Genomic DNA, 16,007 nt, shown 5'->3' on the forward strand with positions numbered 1-16,007 from the left:
CAGAGCAGGACCCCTAACATCTTCTGCTGGCCTCTACAGGTACACACCTGCACATATATGTGTAGTTACATCATACATGCCTTCTCTCACACACATACATGTGTGTGCCCATGCGCGTGCACATACACACACACACACACACACACACACACACACACACACGAGAGAGAGAGAGAGAGAGAGAGAGAGAGAGAGAGAGAGAGAGAGAGAGAGAGAGAGAGATCAAAGGGGGGAAAAACAATGGCTTGTAGACACTATTAGCTGCCACTTGGAAATTTGGCCCCAGATTACTTTTTCAGATTTTACCCATCATACTCACCAGAGGGAACTGCATCCTTCCCTAGCCCAGAGAACGGTTTAAAATAAATTAAGCCAATGATGTTACATTTCCCTCGCATATAACATAATCACGGTGAATATGATCTGTAAGAATCTCTGGGAATACAGGTAAATTTTCTGGAGAGGGTTTTACTACTTAAAAAAATGTAACTAGCATAGGTTATTTAGTGTTAGAATGAAAAACCAAACTGCTTTAGACTGTAAACACAGCCTTTTAATTCACTTCTGTGTCTTTAGAACTTGTTGCATACCTATGCAACATGGGAAGCTGCTAAAGCCATTGGGTGAGCATGAAGGGAGTTGCTTACATGTCAAAAACAATGGCTTATTTGTAGCAGGAATCTTAAAAGTACTTATTAATAAAATCAAACCTGAGCCAGGTATTGGGGTGAACACTGGAAGATCAGAGAGCCAGAACAAGCCTCAGCTAACCTCACCTGGCCAACTGCTCAGCTGGTCTTGTTTCCTCAGACCAATGGCTCTCAGCTGAACTGCTGCTAGAAGCCTGAAAGCTTAACCAGGCCAAATGCTTAACCAGCCAAATGCTTAACCAGCCAAATGCTGCTAGTTTCTGGTCCTCACACCTTATATACCTTTCTGCTTTCTAACTGCTTTACTCCCTGTGATTAAAGGCTTGCTTTCTGGATTAAAGGCATGATGAGTCACCATGCCTTGTCTGTATCCTTGGACACATGGATTTCTGCCTCTGGAATGCTAGGATTAAAGGCGTGTGCTACCACTGCCTATCCTTTATGTTTAATATTGTGGCTGTTCTGTCTCTGACCCCAGATAAGTTTATTAGCATGCACAATATTTGGGGAATACAATACCACACTTATTTATGTTTCTATTGCTGTGATAAAGATCATGACTAAGTGAAACCTAGGGGAGAAAGCGTTTACTTCATCTTCCACCTCCAGGTTACAACCTGTCACTGAAGAAAGTCAGGAAAGGAACCTGGAGGCAGGAACTGAAGCAGGGTCCATGGAGGAATACTACTAATTACCTTGCTCCTCATGGTGTGCTCAGATTTCTTTCTTATATAGCCCAGGACCAACCTGTGTAGGGGTGACATCACCCACACTGGGCTGGGCCCTCTCACATCAGTTATGAATCAAGAAAATGCCTCCAGAGACTTGCCTACAGGGTGATCTGATGTAGACAATTCCTGAATTGAGATTCCCTCTTCCCAGATATGTCTGTTTGTGTCAAGCTGACAAAAAAATCAGCACAGTTAAATATATTAATGAGAGAAATGTTAATGAATTTCATTCAGTTATTAAAATTACCAGTGATACAACTGACCTAAGATTTGTTATATAAAAAAATAAATATCTCCATATTATTCAGTCTGGTTTTCTGTTTTTTACATACAAATATATCCTCACTCCAAACCAAAGCATTTTAAAATCAACCTCTCAGAAATATGTTTTATTATATGACTGAGAGAGAAGTTTAAGATTTGGAGAGGGTTGATACATTTTTGAAAAAAAATGATCCACATTTAAATCCAATGATTTCACTAGTGCATATGGAGAGAAATGCACATACAATAAAATAACTTAGATGGGTAAGGGGTTCACTTTTCAGTTGGGTCCACACCACATCTGGAGAACATTCACTTGGGTTTTAGGATTGAGGCCTCCTACTTTCTTGACTCTAGCATTCAAAAACAGTTGAATGTAGGCCTCATAGTGTGCTTTTTCCCATTTCTTTGTCTTTGTTGACACTGTTCCTGCTGCCTGCAATACTAATTCTGTCTTCTTGTGGTTTAATTCTCATTCATCTGGTAAAACTCAGTTTAGTTCATCCTCCAGGAAACCTTCAGATTTCTCCAGAAAGCACCAGATCGCTTCTTTTTGTTCCTACAACACTGGCTTTTCATGTCCATAACAGTTTAAACACTCAGAGTGAATTTATTTCTTTTCGAGAAAGAAAAATGTGTACAGTATTTCTTTATTTTTGGCACTCAGCATACTATCTGACGTGCAGGGTTATGTGCATTAAAGTAAATAGACTTAATATTAAGTTCAGAATTGAACCAATTCTTCATTGAAAACTCCATTCAGAGTGGATGTGGTTGTCCACACCTGCCATCCCAGCACTCCAGAGCCTGACACAGAAGGATGTAAATTTCAAGGCTAGCCTGGGCTTGTTAAGAAGGCCCTGCTTCAGAAACAAACAAACAACGAAACCCTTACAAATCATTCATGGAGCTGTCACTGCAAAAAGGTTTGCTCGCTCTGCTGGGACCAAGATGAACAAAATTTCTCCTATCACCGCCACCACCACCTTTGTTTCCCGCCCCCTCCCCCTTCCGTGCCTTCCTTCTTCTCCTCCTCCGCTTTGCTCTGCTTCTTCCTCAGGGCTGCAGAGTAAGGAGGCCGGGCTGGAGAGGAAGTCAAGTATGTCATAGCAGGGGAGGAGGGTTTCCACGACTGCTAGTTTTACAGAGGAAAACTCAACCCAAGCACCAAAGCACACACACAGCAAGAGAGCGGAAGAACAGAAAGGCATTCCTCGGGGGAGCTGAGCTCTCAGAGCCGTGAAGCTTCGCTTGGCCGGTACCTCAGTGGCTGGAGATTCAAGGTAACTATGCTATCAACCTCCCTGTCTTCCCTTTCCAGTCCATTGCTTCGGGAATCCCAGAGCTTCTGCATTTGCGCCAGGGCTAGGCACGGCTGTGCTGTTGTTTCTGTTGAGAGAGGATCTCCTGTGAAACCTGTGTCTGTAAGGCAGTTTAGAGCTCCTAAAGCAGCCCAAGTGCTTTCTGAGGGGAAATTCAGACTGGTTTTCAGCATCCGGTTAATTTGTAAAGCATTTTGATGGGTTTCAACGTTAACACATTCTTTTATGAGCAGAAAAAAAAAGTCACAGAGACAAGCTAGTTGGAAGCAGAAGGGAGTATTGCTGAGGCAAAGAACTGTTACTTAATTCTTAAAGTTGTTTTCCCCCCTTTGCTTACACGTCCAGATTAGCTGTTAACTACTTTGATTCCTAGGATCTCTGAATCGGAGCAGCACCCAAGGTGGGAATCGCTTTTCTAATTCAAATGTGTGGGTTTGTTCTTCCAAAGGAGTGCATATTTAAAACACATTGGTATAAAAGAGGAGAGGGACAGAAGCCAGTAGAAACAGAAAAGTGAAGGACTCCGGAAGAAAATGGAGGGAGGGAGGAAGGGGGGATTAGGGCATAGGGATTTCAAGCTTAGTAAAACTGGAAACTGGTTTATTGATAAAGTGTCTGGTTTTCTCAGAAATGTCTTCCTGCACATTTTCAGGCAGTCTCGTACCATTGACGAGCACACAGTATGGTGTACTTTGCTGTAGCTGACTTTTGTTTTTGGAAAACATGGATCTTGGTTACAAGTAGAATTATCCCGAGCCAGAAAGGGAGAGAGAGACGTCGTTTAGTTTCCTCACCGCCTTTGAAACACTAGAACACACAACTCAGTTCTTGCGGCTTGGAAGGCAGCTGCTTTCAGCGGGCTTCTCTTCACCCTGGTTTAAGGCATTTGTATTGTGTCACCCATTTACTTCCTCCTTATGGGGACTCTTATTTGATTTACCGAGGGCACCACCAACAAACCCTCATCAAAGTCGGGTTTAGTCACGAAAGAGACTAAATGAGGCATTTCAGGGTTTCTTGAAAGGCTGCCCTCTGCCCCCCAGACCCCTCACAAAAAGAAAAAAAAAGGAAGCATTTCAGAAGCTGGCCGGTTGTTCGATGAAAAGAAGTCCTGTGTTCGTTTGTTGCTTGCTTGTGTCCCCGTGAGCAGAAGCAGCTCAGCAGAGAACACTGGGATGGAGAAAGGGAGGAAGAAGTTGTCCATTGCAAAACCCCGCAAACAGATAAACATCTTCCTGTTTGTGGAGTATGTCCTTCCTGACTTCATGGCATAGGGCACAAGGGGCTGTTTTCAACGGGATTTGTTCATTATTAAAGAAATTACTTCCGTTTTCTTTCTAAAAATAAAAAAAAAAACAAATCAACCAAACAAACAAACAAACAAAAAAAAAACAAACCAAACAAACAAACAAACACATTGAGATTGCTAGCTATGAGGAATAATGTCACAAGTGGAGTTTCAGAGTGAAATTTCTATTCATGTTTAAAAACATGCTTGAGAAAGGCAGCAATTGAAGTTCTGGTGCTGTTCTCTGCTGACTTTTGTTCGGATTTCTTCTCCCAGAGTAAAGGCTCTGTCCTTTTGAAATTAGCTAGCACTGCTTTGTTAAGATGAGTGACAAAACAGACTACCCAGCTTGACTCCCCAGAGCAGCGGTTCTCACCCTTCCTGATGCTGCAACCCTTTAATACAGTTCCTCAGGTTGTGGTGACCCACAGCCATAAAATTATTTCGTTGTTACTTTGCCACTGTTTGGAATCGTAATGTAAATATCCGGCGTGCAGAATATGCAACCCCTTTGAAAGAATCCTTCAAATCCCAAAGGGTCATGACCCACAGGTTGAGAACCACTTCCCTAGATTGACTATAACTGATTCATAAGATTTTGGATCGTTGGCTAATTAAGTTTTCGTGACTGAAGACTGGGTTATGACAGCATCTGCCCCCAGGATATATCACCAATATGACAGAGAAACAAGTAATTGTGCAAACAGATGTATTCAGTGCTCCACGCTGAGAAGAGGGAGAATTGGTACAAAGGGCAAGAGGCATGTATAATTAAACTACCCTAGTCAAGATGTGGTCTGCTTGACCATTTCAGTTTTGGTCCAGTAAGATGACCTGAAGAAACCCTATTGTGTGGAGGGATCAATGTGCTTCTTCTTGTTTCTGATCCAAAATGGACTGTAAGGGATTATTTCCCTTTCCTGGAGGGTGGTCTGCTCCTGCCATTCCAATCCTGGGATCCAAGGTGACTCAAGAGGAAAGATTAAAGACAATGATTCACCTGAGCACCTTCAGCTGAAGGAAATGAGACAGACAGATGCAGAATGCAGGCAGAGGCATCCAACTTTCACCTTGCTTTTAGTTAACCTGTGGGCCCAATGAGTCAATGCTTTTTGAGCAAGCGTAGTTTCTAAGTGCCTAGTTCAAGTTGACTTATACAGAACTTTATCTAAAGCAGTAAGGAGAAAAAACACTGCTGTTTTTAAAAATGATCTGTTTGTTCAATGGGGGAAAACATCTTCATTTTTTGATAGTATTTTTCGAAGAATAACACCTTTTAAATTCAGAAATCTACAAAATCGGTTACGTTTCTTTTTGCACATACATGCATTCAAAATGGATTTCTAGAAATGGATTTCTACTCATCTACTCTGGGATTATGAAGTTAATGGCATTATTATTTAACATGAGTTCGCTGGTGCTTTACTCAACATCCAGCAGCTACTCCAATCTTGCTACCTACCAGGCTCACAGTGCTGCTGACCCAAAGAAGGATAGATGGAGATTACTTTCTATCTGAGGCTATATTAGTCACAGACAGCTGCATACATACTCAACTCCAGAATACTGTCAGGTGTTCCAATACAAGTATTTCTAAATTGCAGCAGTAACACAGAATATAAAGGGATGGGGTTGAAAGTCAGACAGGATGGATCATTTAAGCAGCATCTCAATGGATTGCTGTGACACACTGAGTACCTTCTCAGTGGAAAGCAATACTTCACTTTTTCTAAACCAGTGGTTCTCAACCCCTTTGGGAGTCAAACGACCCTTTCACAGGGGGCGCATATCAGACATCCTTTAAATTAGACATTTCCTTTAAGATTCATAACACTAGCAAAATTACAGTTATGAAGTAGCAATGAAATGAAAATAATTGTATGGTTGGGGATCACCACAACATGAGGAACGTATTAAAGGGTCACAGCATTAGGAAGGTTGAGATCACCGATTGAAGACAAGCTCAGGAAGCTAATGTAAGTAATCATCTGATAAGTACTTATTACACAGCAAACACTGTATTAAGTACTTTTATACCTCATATACAATTTCCTTCTCATCTTATTGATCAGGTTTTTTTTTTCTATATCCATTTTCTGGATAAAGAAATAGAGACTCAGAGAAGAAAACACACAGTTTGCCCGAGGCTACCCAGCTAATAACTGCCAGAATCAGGACTCTAATTCAAACCTGCCAGCTTCTTTTATGATTTCACAAGAAAGGAGTAGAGAGGAATTGAATTAGTAGAACAAATAAAAAGTACATTTCAGACATACAGAATCCTAAGTTTTAGGCACACAGGCATGAAAAAGTGGATGAGCTTGAAGGACTGGGTATGGGTCCAGTGTGCCTAATGTCTCCATTCTTTCAAAGGGAATGAGAACTTGAATTAATGAGCAAAGAGCAAAGCAAAGACCAGCTTATGGAATTTTGGAGCCAATATTTTTGCCTTCATTTTATTTTCTCGTAGCTTTCAGATTCGTTTTTTTTAATTTCATTTATATTATTAACCTGTGTTCATTGTAAAAATGGCGAATTATTTTGCTGGGTATTTTTCTTAGCTGATGAAGCCATTATTTTTATTACCCACAAACTGTTCAATAACAGATTCAAAAACTTTGTCCAACATATAACTAAAAAGTACTTATGCTGGTATCTAAACTCAAGCAGAAGACCACAGAGCTCGTTATTAACTACTACATTTTACTGACTCTTTTTTATTGTATCTGCTAATACTTATATGTATGAAAAACATGTGTATGCCACTGTTGGCCCGGCACCTAAGTCCTATATAGTGTTACAAGATCTTGTCATTAAAGAGGAGATGCAACTAGTTTAGAGATTCGTATTTGGTATATGGGTAAATTGGAACCGTTTAATTGCAGTAAGTAAACAGAGAAGATAGCATAGCAACTGATCTGGTATCAGAATTTAGAATATTTTATGGAAATGAATGTGTATGTGACAGATGTGAATGTGGAACAGCCAGAGAAAGACAAGCTGTTAGGAGGGTCTTACATTAGTGCACAGTATAAAACACATGTCAGTAGGAATAATGTGTGTCCAAGAGACATCACAAAGGAATGGTTTCTAGGTTAGTGACATATATGGATAAGGAGGGATGAATCAATACGATGACTCAACATTTAGAATGTCAATGTAGGTGACGCAAAATTGTGCTTCTAACAAGAGAAAAGTCAAAGAATGTGACCTATTTGTGCTGAAAACATGAAGACAAATAATAATGATTTCTATTTTTAAAAAACACTTTCACGTACACAAAGGCAATTTTGAACCTGCTAGAACTGAGGTGCTGCCAACGCAGTCAGCAAGGGGCTGCCAATATGGAGCTGAAGATTAGAAGATAGGAAGGGGCGAAGACCTGGAAATCATAAACAACATGTACAGGGATGTGTACTAGAACAGGTAGTTTAAAACAATTTAGGCTTCAGCCGCTGGGAGTGTGGTTGATAAAATGTGTTAGATGAACATATCAAGGTCTTATAATATAATTAGAAACAAGAGAATAATATACATGAATATATCAACAAAAGGTATCTGAATAATATAGTGCCAAGACTGAAAAAAATCAGGGAGGAAATATATAATATAATAGCATATATATTTAAAACCCTAAAATTCATTTTTGTAAGAATACATACATAAGAAGATGCACACTAACTATACCAACGTGGTTGTCTGTGTTGGGGTCAGAGACAGGCACGTGAATGAGCTGAGAAGATAAAGTGGAAAAACAGAAACATTGAAGAAAGGGGGTCTTGCATAAACTATGGTAACCTGCCATGAAATGACAGATATTGTCTGACACATGGGGATTTCAGAAGAGATTCTGAACATAGAAAGGGCTGGGCTTTTGCTCGGTGGTAGAGCTCTTATCTAGGGTGACAGAAGCCCAAAACGGGGGAAAAGATGGCAAAGCCAAACCATGAAGTCTTTTCTATGCTGCTGCTCTCAAGTTAACATAGTTAATGGGCAAATGATTACGCTTTTGCATGAGTTTATTCTTTCTCCTTTTCCATCAATAAATGTGAGGTGTGTGTGAATGCGTGTGTACCATGGTCTACATGTGGAGGTCAAAGGACAAGATTCAGAAGTCACTTCCCTCCTTGCACATTGTTGAGATGGAATCTTTCTTGTTCCTGATGTGCTACACACTCTACACTAGCTGCCACATGAACTTCTAGCAAATTCTCCTGTCCCCACCTCTTATAGGCATCTGGTATTACAGATACATGGCACTGAATCCATGTTTTGATTCGGGATGAGACAACTCATCAGGATTATATGGCTAGTGTTTTTACAGGTTGAACAATCTCCCCAGCCTTGGATTTCTTGATCTACAGAATATATGTATGAAGAAAATGGATGCTTATGAACAGACTCCCCATGTTATACATTCTTACTCAAAAGTAATGTTTTGTTTTTTCAGGTCAACATGGCCATGCCAGAAAAGTCAAGTTGTGTCAAACCATCAGAGGATTGCAGCAAGTTTCCTGAGATTATTGAACTCAATGTAGGTGGCCAGGTATACATAACTCGCTACCCTACTCTGATCAACATTCCTGGTTCCCGGCTCTGGGAAATGTTCAGTGGAAAGAACCCTTGCTCTCTGATCCAGGACAACAAAGGGAGATTCTTCATAGATCGAGATGGTTTTCTCTTTCGTTATGTCCTAGACTACATGAGAGATCTGCAGGTAGTGCTTCCTGACCACTTTCCAGAGTGTGGCCGGCTCCATAGGGAAGCGGAATACTTTAAGTTGCCAGAACTGGCCAAGATGTTGGCCCTTAAAATGAACAAGCTCAGCTCAGTTGGCAACGACTCATGTCAAATTGATCTGGAAGAGCTTTCCCCCAGCATTGACACCACTTTTAATTTCTCTTCAACTAATAGCATTCATATCAGTGGCCCTGATAATTCCATGGTTCTGACAGCTGCCACTGGTTCTGAGCTCAAGAAGGCTGGCTTCATCACTATTGGCTATCGAGGCTCCTATACTCTGGGCAGGGACAGCCAAACAGATGCCAAATTCCGCCGTGTGGCCAGAATCATGGTGTGTGGTAAGATCTCATTAGCCAAAGAAGTGTTCGGCGACACTCTGAATGAGAGCAGAGACCCAGACCGCCCTCCTGAGAGATACACTTCTCGATACTACCTCAAATTCACTTTTCTGGAACAAGCCTTCGACAAACTAGCTGATGCTGGCTTCCACATGGTAGCATGCAACTCCACTGGCACCTGCACTGTCACACACGACCAAACAGATGACAGGATCTGGACCTCTTACACTGAATATGTTTTTTATCGTGAGTGACACTTAAAAATCACCCAGGAAATACAAACACCCAAACAGTCACCCTCCTCTGTTCCCATACCAACTGTATCCTTTAGAAACAGGCACACTAGTCCCTCTAGGCTCCTGAGTGTTCTGTATAATCTTGGACAATGCCACTTCTCTCATCACAGCCACTTGAACCTTTGCTGGTTTTCTTCTTATTCATCATTCCAGTCTGTCTGTATACCAACCTTCTCTGGCTGTGGAGGGGATGCCATGCAATGAAAGGTGTACATCAGGATAGATAGGAGAAGTGTATTTCTGGAGTGAATGCAATTAAATATAACCACAGAGCTAAAAGCATTGAGAAATATTAAGCCATGGCTTCCAAGCTGTTTCTTAATAACACACATTGACCTTGATTATGTACCTTGCAACTTGTAAAACTCTGTATTGCTGAGCGACAGATTACAGTAGGAAGTGTGCATGTGCTTTGCAGACATTTTACCATGCTGAGTAGAACTTGACAACAGTCCTGTAGGAGGTTCATAGAAATGTCGACCGATTCCAAAATTACTAAGGACTTTTGATAGAAGCTAGGCAAACAATTGTATGACTATTATTTCTAAGAATAAAAGGCTTAGCACTTAATTTGCTTTCACGTAAAGAAAATAGTAAGGAGGCGTATCATAGCTATTACCTCTGTCATGAACAGCGGTGCCATTAAAAAAAAAAAACTGTCCTAAAATAGCTTTCATTAGAATTGAAGGCAAGCATATGCAGGGAAGAGAATGATGGGCAAAAGGTTGCTTTGTGTAAGTATATGCATATATTAGTTAGTTGGCTTTTCACTAGTCAAATAATTGGCTGTACCTATCAACTGTTCACTTGTTTATGTTTTTTGACAGGGTGTGAGTGTGTGGTTCGTTTTTCTGGAGGTTGGGATGGGAGAAGGGGAGAAGAAAGAAGGGAAACAAGGAAAGAACTAAAAAAAAAAAAAAGAAAACCCTGAAATTAATCTTCTGACTCCCTGCTGGTGACTTTTTAACCAAACAGGTAGAAAGCAAGTGTTCATCCTCATATGAAAACATCAGGGATCTAAGATAAGTGATTGAATTACGAAAGACTATAAACCAAGTCAAGAAAAAGAGTTTGTTAGGGCTCATTTCAAAGGATCTTCATCGCCCTTGTGAAAAGTTTTCCAGCAACGGAACGCAAGTCTGATAGCCTTGTCTCTCTTTTATTCTGCACTTATTTTACTCTGCAAATCATTACTGTTCTCACTGTCTTTTAATTCAGTTTCTAGTCAGGTCTTTTTGAGTTGTAAAAAACTAAAACCCACATAAAGTAGCTTGAAAAAAAAAGATTTAAAAGGAGGTTGGAAAGATGGCTCAACAATTAAGAGCACTGGCTGCTCTTCCGGAGGACCCAGGTTCAGTTCCTAGCACCCATATGGCAGCTCACAACTGTCTTAAACTCCAGTTCCAGGGGATCTGGCACCATTACACAGACATACATCCAGGCAAAAGACCAACGAACATAAAATAAAAGTAAATAAATCTTTAAAAAGACTTGAAAATGTGCATATGTCAGTGGTGTGGCTGAGTATTTTAAGCTCACATTTATTATATTTTTTCTGTTGAGTCTAAAGGAAGGAAATGTAGTCAAATAAAGTTTCAGAGGGTCTGGAGAGCTGTCAATAGCTGATATTCTCTGTTGTCTCTCAAGGGCCATATGATTTTCCTCTGATCATCTCCAGGGCTCGTTAATTTTATATTTCTCCATGCGGTCCACTTTCTTTTCCACAATTTATAGCTGGCCTAAACAGTATGTCATTGCACATGAATTTGAAGCCATATTCTCCATTCTTTTGTTGTTGTTATCATTTTGGTTTTGGTTTTTTTGAGACAGGGTTTCTCTGTGTAGCCCTGACTGTGCTGGAACTCACCCTGTAGCCCAGGCTGGCCTTGAACTCACAGAGATCTGCCTGCCTCTGCCTCCTGAGTGCTAGGATTAAAGATGTGCACCACCCCTGCCCAGCTGTATTTCTTTATACACATATGTATGTAAATAAATATAGATGTAACAATCCTAATTAAAGAAGATGACATTATGAACTTGGGAGGGAGTTGGGAAGATACAGGAAGAGTTGGGGGGAAGGGAAAGGTGGGAATGATGTAAATACAGTACTCATGTATGAAATCTCAAAAAAATTTAAAAATCTGAATAATAAAGATTATATATACCCAGTCTATTTCGACATCATTACTGGGCCTATTGTAGTACTGGGAGTGTGGAGAAACCTGTCAGAACCACCTAAAAAATGTAGTCAACACATTGATTTTATAGCAAGAAAAAGGATGAGGCGTGTTTGTATACAGATTGTAATTCCACCATTTCCAATGCTGCGTGTGCATATTTTCTAGCTCCACCAATTGCAAATCTGCCCTATGACCTAAATCACAAGCCTGACCTTAGCACCATTAGCTTTTTGCCTAGTCATTGTGGGAGTGCTCCCCCTCCTTTCCCAAGCGAAGAGGAACATGGAAACCCTGAGCGTATCAAGGCTTCCTTTGCCCAGAATGGAGTGCTCTAAAGCCAATGCAAGCAGCCTAGGAGAAGTTCTGACTAGAACAAGACCCGCGGGGTGTTGCATACAGCTGTACTGTAGTTTCCTCGGTGTGCCATGGTTGCTGTCATGACAGTCCTGCCTACCTCCAAAAGACTGACTGCTCTACTCTCAGCTTCCCAGTCAAGGCAACTAGAGACAATGGAAGGGTCTGACCGCTGTCAACCAGAAGATTAAATCCCACCCCCCAGCTTACTGAAAGAAATTCAACCATTAAAAGATACACTAGCTGGGCATGGTGGCACACGCCTTTAATCCCTGTACTCAGGAGACAGAGACAGGCAGATCTCTATGAGCCAGCCTGGTCTATACAGTGAGTTCCAGGACAGCCAGAGCTGCATAGTGAGATGCTGTCTCAAACAAACAAACAAACAAACAAACAAACAAACAAACAAACAAAGATGCTTACAATAAAGACACAACACTAAATTCTTCACAGTTCCTAACAGTGTTTATCTAACTACACCCAAGAGTCTTTATAGAGGGTTTTGATTCCTCTGATATGTCTCACTTTCATTTTTTTAAATATGTCTTTTCTTTCCTTCCTTCCTTCCTCCCTCCCTCCCTCCCTCCCTCCCTCCCTCCCTCCCTCCCTCCCTCCCTCCCTCTCTCTCTCTCTCTCTCTCTCTCTCTCTCTCTCTCTCTCTCTCTCCCTCTCCTCCCCCTCTCTCTTTCTTTCCTTCTATGTAATCCTGGCTGGCTGGGAACTTACTATGTACACCAGGCAGACCTCAAACTCACAGAGACCCATTTGCCTTTCCCCCCAATGCCGGGATTAAAGGTGTGTGCCACCACAGCTGACTAGATTATTATTTTTAATTGGCATACAAAGTACTAAGGCTCCCTGTGGCATTTTCAACTGTAATTGGTTTTTCTTGACTCTCCTCCCTTTCCCTCCTTCTTCCTTGTACCCTTGTCACCTTCCTCCCTTCATTTTACTTCCATGTTGAGTGCGTTCTATTGCTCCACCCATTTCCTCCTAAAATGTCAACATCTGCAGAAGAAGAAAGAGTGTTCAAAGGCTAAATAGCCCTTAAAGTGACAGCCGTCTTAGCCTTAGAGCCTTAAGAGAAAGTTAACTCAAGTGGAAAAGGCCAAACCCCACGTGCTAGCTCATCCCTATAGTGACAAGATCCAATATCACTAATGTCAGCAAACTAAACTATTTCCCACTTCTCTCCCTTTCCGTTCCTCTTTCCCTTTCTTCTTCCCTTCATTTTGCTTTTCTTTCTTTCATTTTTTTTGTGTGCCAACCCAGGTTCTGGCCTTCAAATTTGTTGTGGGGTATCCATCAGAGAAGACTGCTTAGACATGGGTTTAAGCCAATAGAAAGTCTTCATTAGCCAGCCTGTGACTACATGGAGTGTTTGGGACCCCAGTGTGGCCCCAACCCTATCTCAGGTGAGCTTTTAAGCACAAAAGCCATGTCCTAGATTGACACACTTTAGTTAACCATAACAGTTAGCTAGAATCAGAACTACAGAAGCCAAAAAAAAAAAAAAAACAAGGTTAGTACATTCAGAGACTGAAAAGATGATAATCGTCGCTGGTGGTGGCACTGGTTGTGGAGTGGAAAGGTCACGGTCATGACAGAACCCAATATCAGTATTCAGAGCTTTATTAGAAGGAAAAGGGCAGGGGAGAAAGGACCAGGCCTGGTGAAAAAGATAGTGGGGTGGGGGAAGAGGGGAACAGAGAAGAGCAGAGAGAGCATGGGGTCTGCATCTGGCTTTTAAAGCACAGATTTTGTGGCCACGCCACACGTACACGTACGTAGTCACCAACACCCCCTGATGACATAAGACCCAAGATCCTGAGCTGTGCGTGTACAGGAGTGAGGGCAGGATCCTAACAGAGACTTTCCAAGAACTATAGACTTTGATGGATTTTTTTTTTTTTTTTTTTTTTTTTTTTTTTTTTTTTTAGTTTTGGCAGGTGATGCTGTCTATGTGCTGAGTTTTATGGCCTAAATGCCACTTCATCATGGAGTCAATTGTGCTAACGTCTGGAGGCCTTACTAAGGTCTGGGGCCCTGTTACATTCCACACTGGTCTTAGTGGATGAGTCAAATGGACTCATCCTACTCTAAAGAGATATAGTTAGAGGCTGGGCAGTGGTGACGCACGCCTTTAATCCCAGCACATGGGAGGCAGAGGCAGGTGGATCTCTGTGAGTTCAAGGCCAGCCTGGTCTACAAGGGAGTTCCAGGAAAGACGCAAAGCTACATAGAGAAACCCTGTCTCAAGAAAAGATGTAGTTATTCCTAAGGACCATTAATTTTACTGAACTCATAAATAATTGGCCATATAGTTTAAGATGAAGTACTTCTCTATTAATCCATTCAGAATGTGAATTAAAGGTCCAGCCAGTGTTGATAGCAGAGTAGTTAGCCAGGGGACCCCAAGAGAACAGAGACTAGTACCAATTATTTGTTTTATGTTTTTGTTTCTTTTTTAAATCTTGGTAATTTTTTTCTAATTATTTCTGACCAGTTAGCATAGAAACAACAGTCTTTTTCTAAAGCCATATATACTTTTTATCTCATGAGAAGTAAATCGAAGGCTCTCTAATGTTGTAGGATAGTTTCTGTAAGGGAATCTAACTGGTGTTTTAATACCTCCAGGTCAGATCAACCTGTTTACTTAGTTTGGAAAGCATCAGAACAGGCACATTTAGTCAAACCATTGGTACATGCCGACCAAGTAGTCTCAGGGACTTGGTGATATTGCTGTTGTCCAGATGAATTAACCCATAAGTCAGAACAGCAGGCATCAGAATAAGGGCAAGTGCCTAGGTTAAAGATTCTGGATATTACACAAGTTTCAGCCCCTTATAGGTCCTCTGACTTTAATCTGGGCTGCCCCAGTCATGATGAGTTTTGTCAGTCAACGGGTTGACACTACAGAGGCTGGGTATCAAAGCATAACCAGCAATCCTGGATGATTTCTGGCTGTGAGTGATAAACTCTGTCCCCAGGGTCCCTTCCTGTGGCATGGAGTCTGATTCCCCAGGTTTTTCCTGTTTCCCAAAGGGCAGAATCTTTTAAAGGAAATTTTCAGGAAGCCTCAGTTTTACAACCCCAATTTTTGTAAGGGAAACTCCTTTGTTTCTGGCAACTAGGGGACCCAGCCACAGGACATGCATAGAATTGTAAACTCTGTATTCCCATCTCAAAAGACAAACTTCCATATCTCTCCTTTTCTTCAACATAACCAGACATTTATAGTGGACCTCAGCAAGTAAAGGTCAAGGTGGAAAACGGGTGGCTGGTCTGTAGTCACACTAGCAATACTTTCTTTGTGTCTGTCTTCCTCAGTTTCCAGTCCAGGCCTGAGTGCAGTGGGGGTTGGTTCATAACCCTATATTCATATCCACAGTATAGAACACAAGACTCAGGAGGAGGTGGAGGGGCAGGGGGTGGAAGAGCCCAGGCCCAGTGAAACCTTAATTTCAATGGGACTGTAGTCCAGAGATGGTCCATTTGGTAACAGCATCTATGGCTTCTTCTTTCTTGACCTGGGTGTGGTGGATCCATGGTGTGATGCCAGCTACCTTCGCTGTCATAGGAGTGGAGAGGATCACCTGGTAGGGACCTTTCCAGGTTAGTTCCAGTGCCCCTTTGTCTACCCACTTGACCCAGATCACATCACTGGACTCGAACAAGGGGAAACTGGTGGTGAACTCAGAGGTCAGCTGGGTCCCTCAGGTAGTCCACTGAAGAGCCTGTGTGGAGAACTGGAGGTCCTGTAGTGACTAGAGAAAGGAATGGTTAGAGAGTTCTGCCTGCTGCTGGTCTCTGAGTCTGGGAAGCAGTGGGGGGGGGGCTT

The 16,007-nt window shown here is 41.7% G+C and overlaps 1 protein-coding gene across 1 annotated transcript; it reads left to right on the plus strand.

The window, feature by feature from the left end:
• Nucleotides 1-2,116: 2,116 nt before the first annotated feature.
• LOC102921710 (BTB/POZ domain-containing protein KCTD12-like) lies at nucleotides 2,117-11,800 on the plus strand. The gene is made up of 2 exons (XM_006994903.4): nucleotides 2,117-2,928; nucleotides 8,706-11,800. The coding sequence occupies exon 2, from the start codon at nucleotides 8,712-8,714 to the stop codon at nucleotides 9,588-9,590; it is 879 nt and encodes a 292-aa protein (XP_006994965.1). The 5' UTR covers nucleotides 2,117-2,928; nucleotides 8,706-8,711; the 3' UTR covers nucleotides 9,591-11,800.
• The last annotated feature ends 4,207 nt before the right edge of the window (nucleotides 11,801-16,007 follow it).

Source organism: Peromyscus maniculatus, chromosome X, assembly GCF_049852395.1.
Source record: "Peromyscus maniculatus bairdii isolate BWxNUB_F1_BW_parent chromosome X, HU_Pman_BW_mat_3.1, whole genome shotgun sequence".
NCBI lineage: Eukaryota > Metazoa > Chordata > Mammalia > Rodentia > Cricetidae > Peromyscus > Peromyscus maniculatus.

Bases quoted from the DNA above. Each gene is read 5' to 3' on its own strand.
- LOC102921710 (XM_006994903.4), top strand. From the start codon at position 8,712: ATGGCCATGCCAGAAAAGTCAAGTTGTGTCAAACCATCAGAGGATTGC.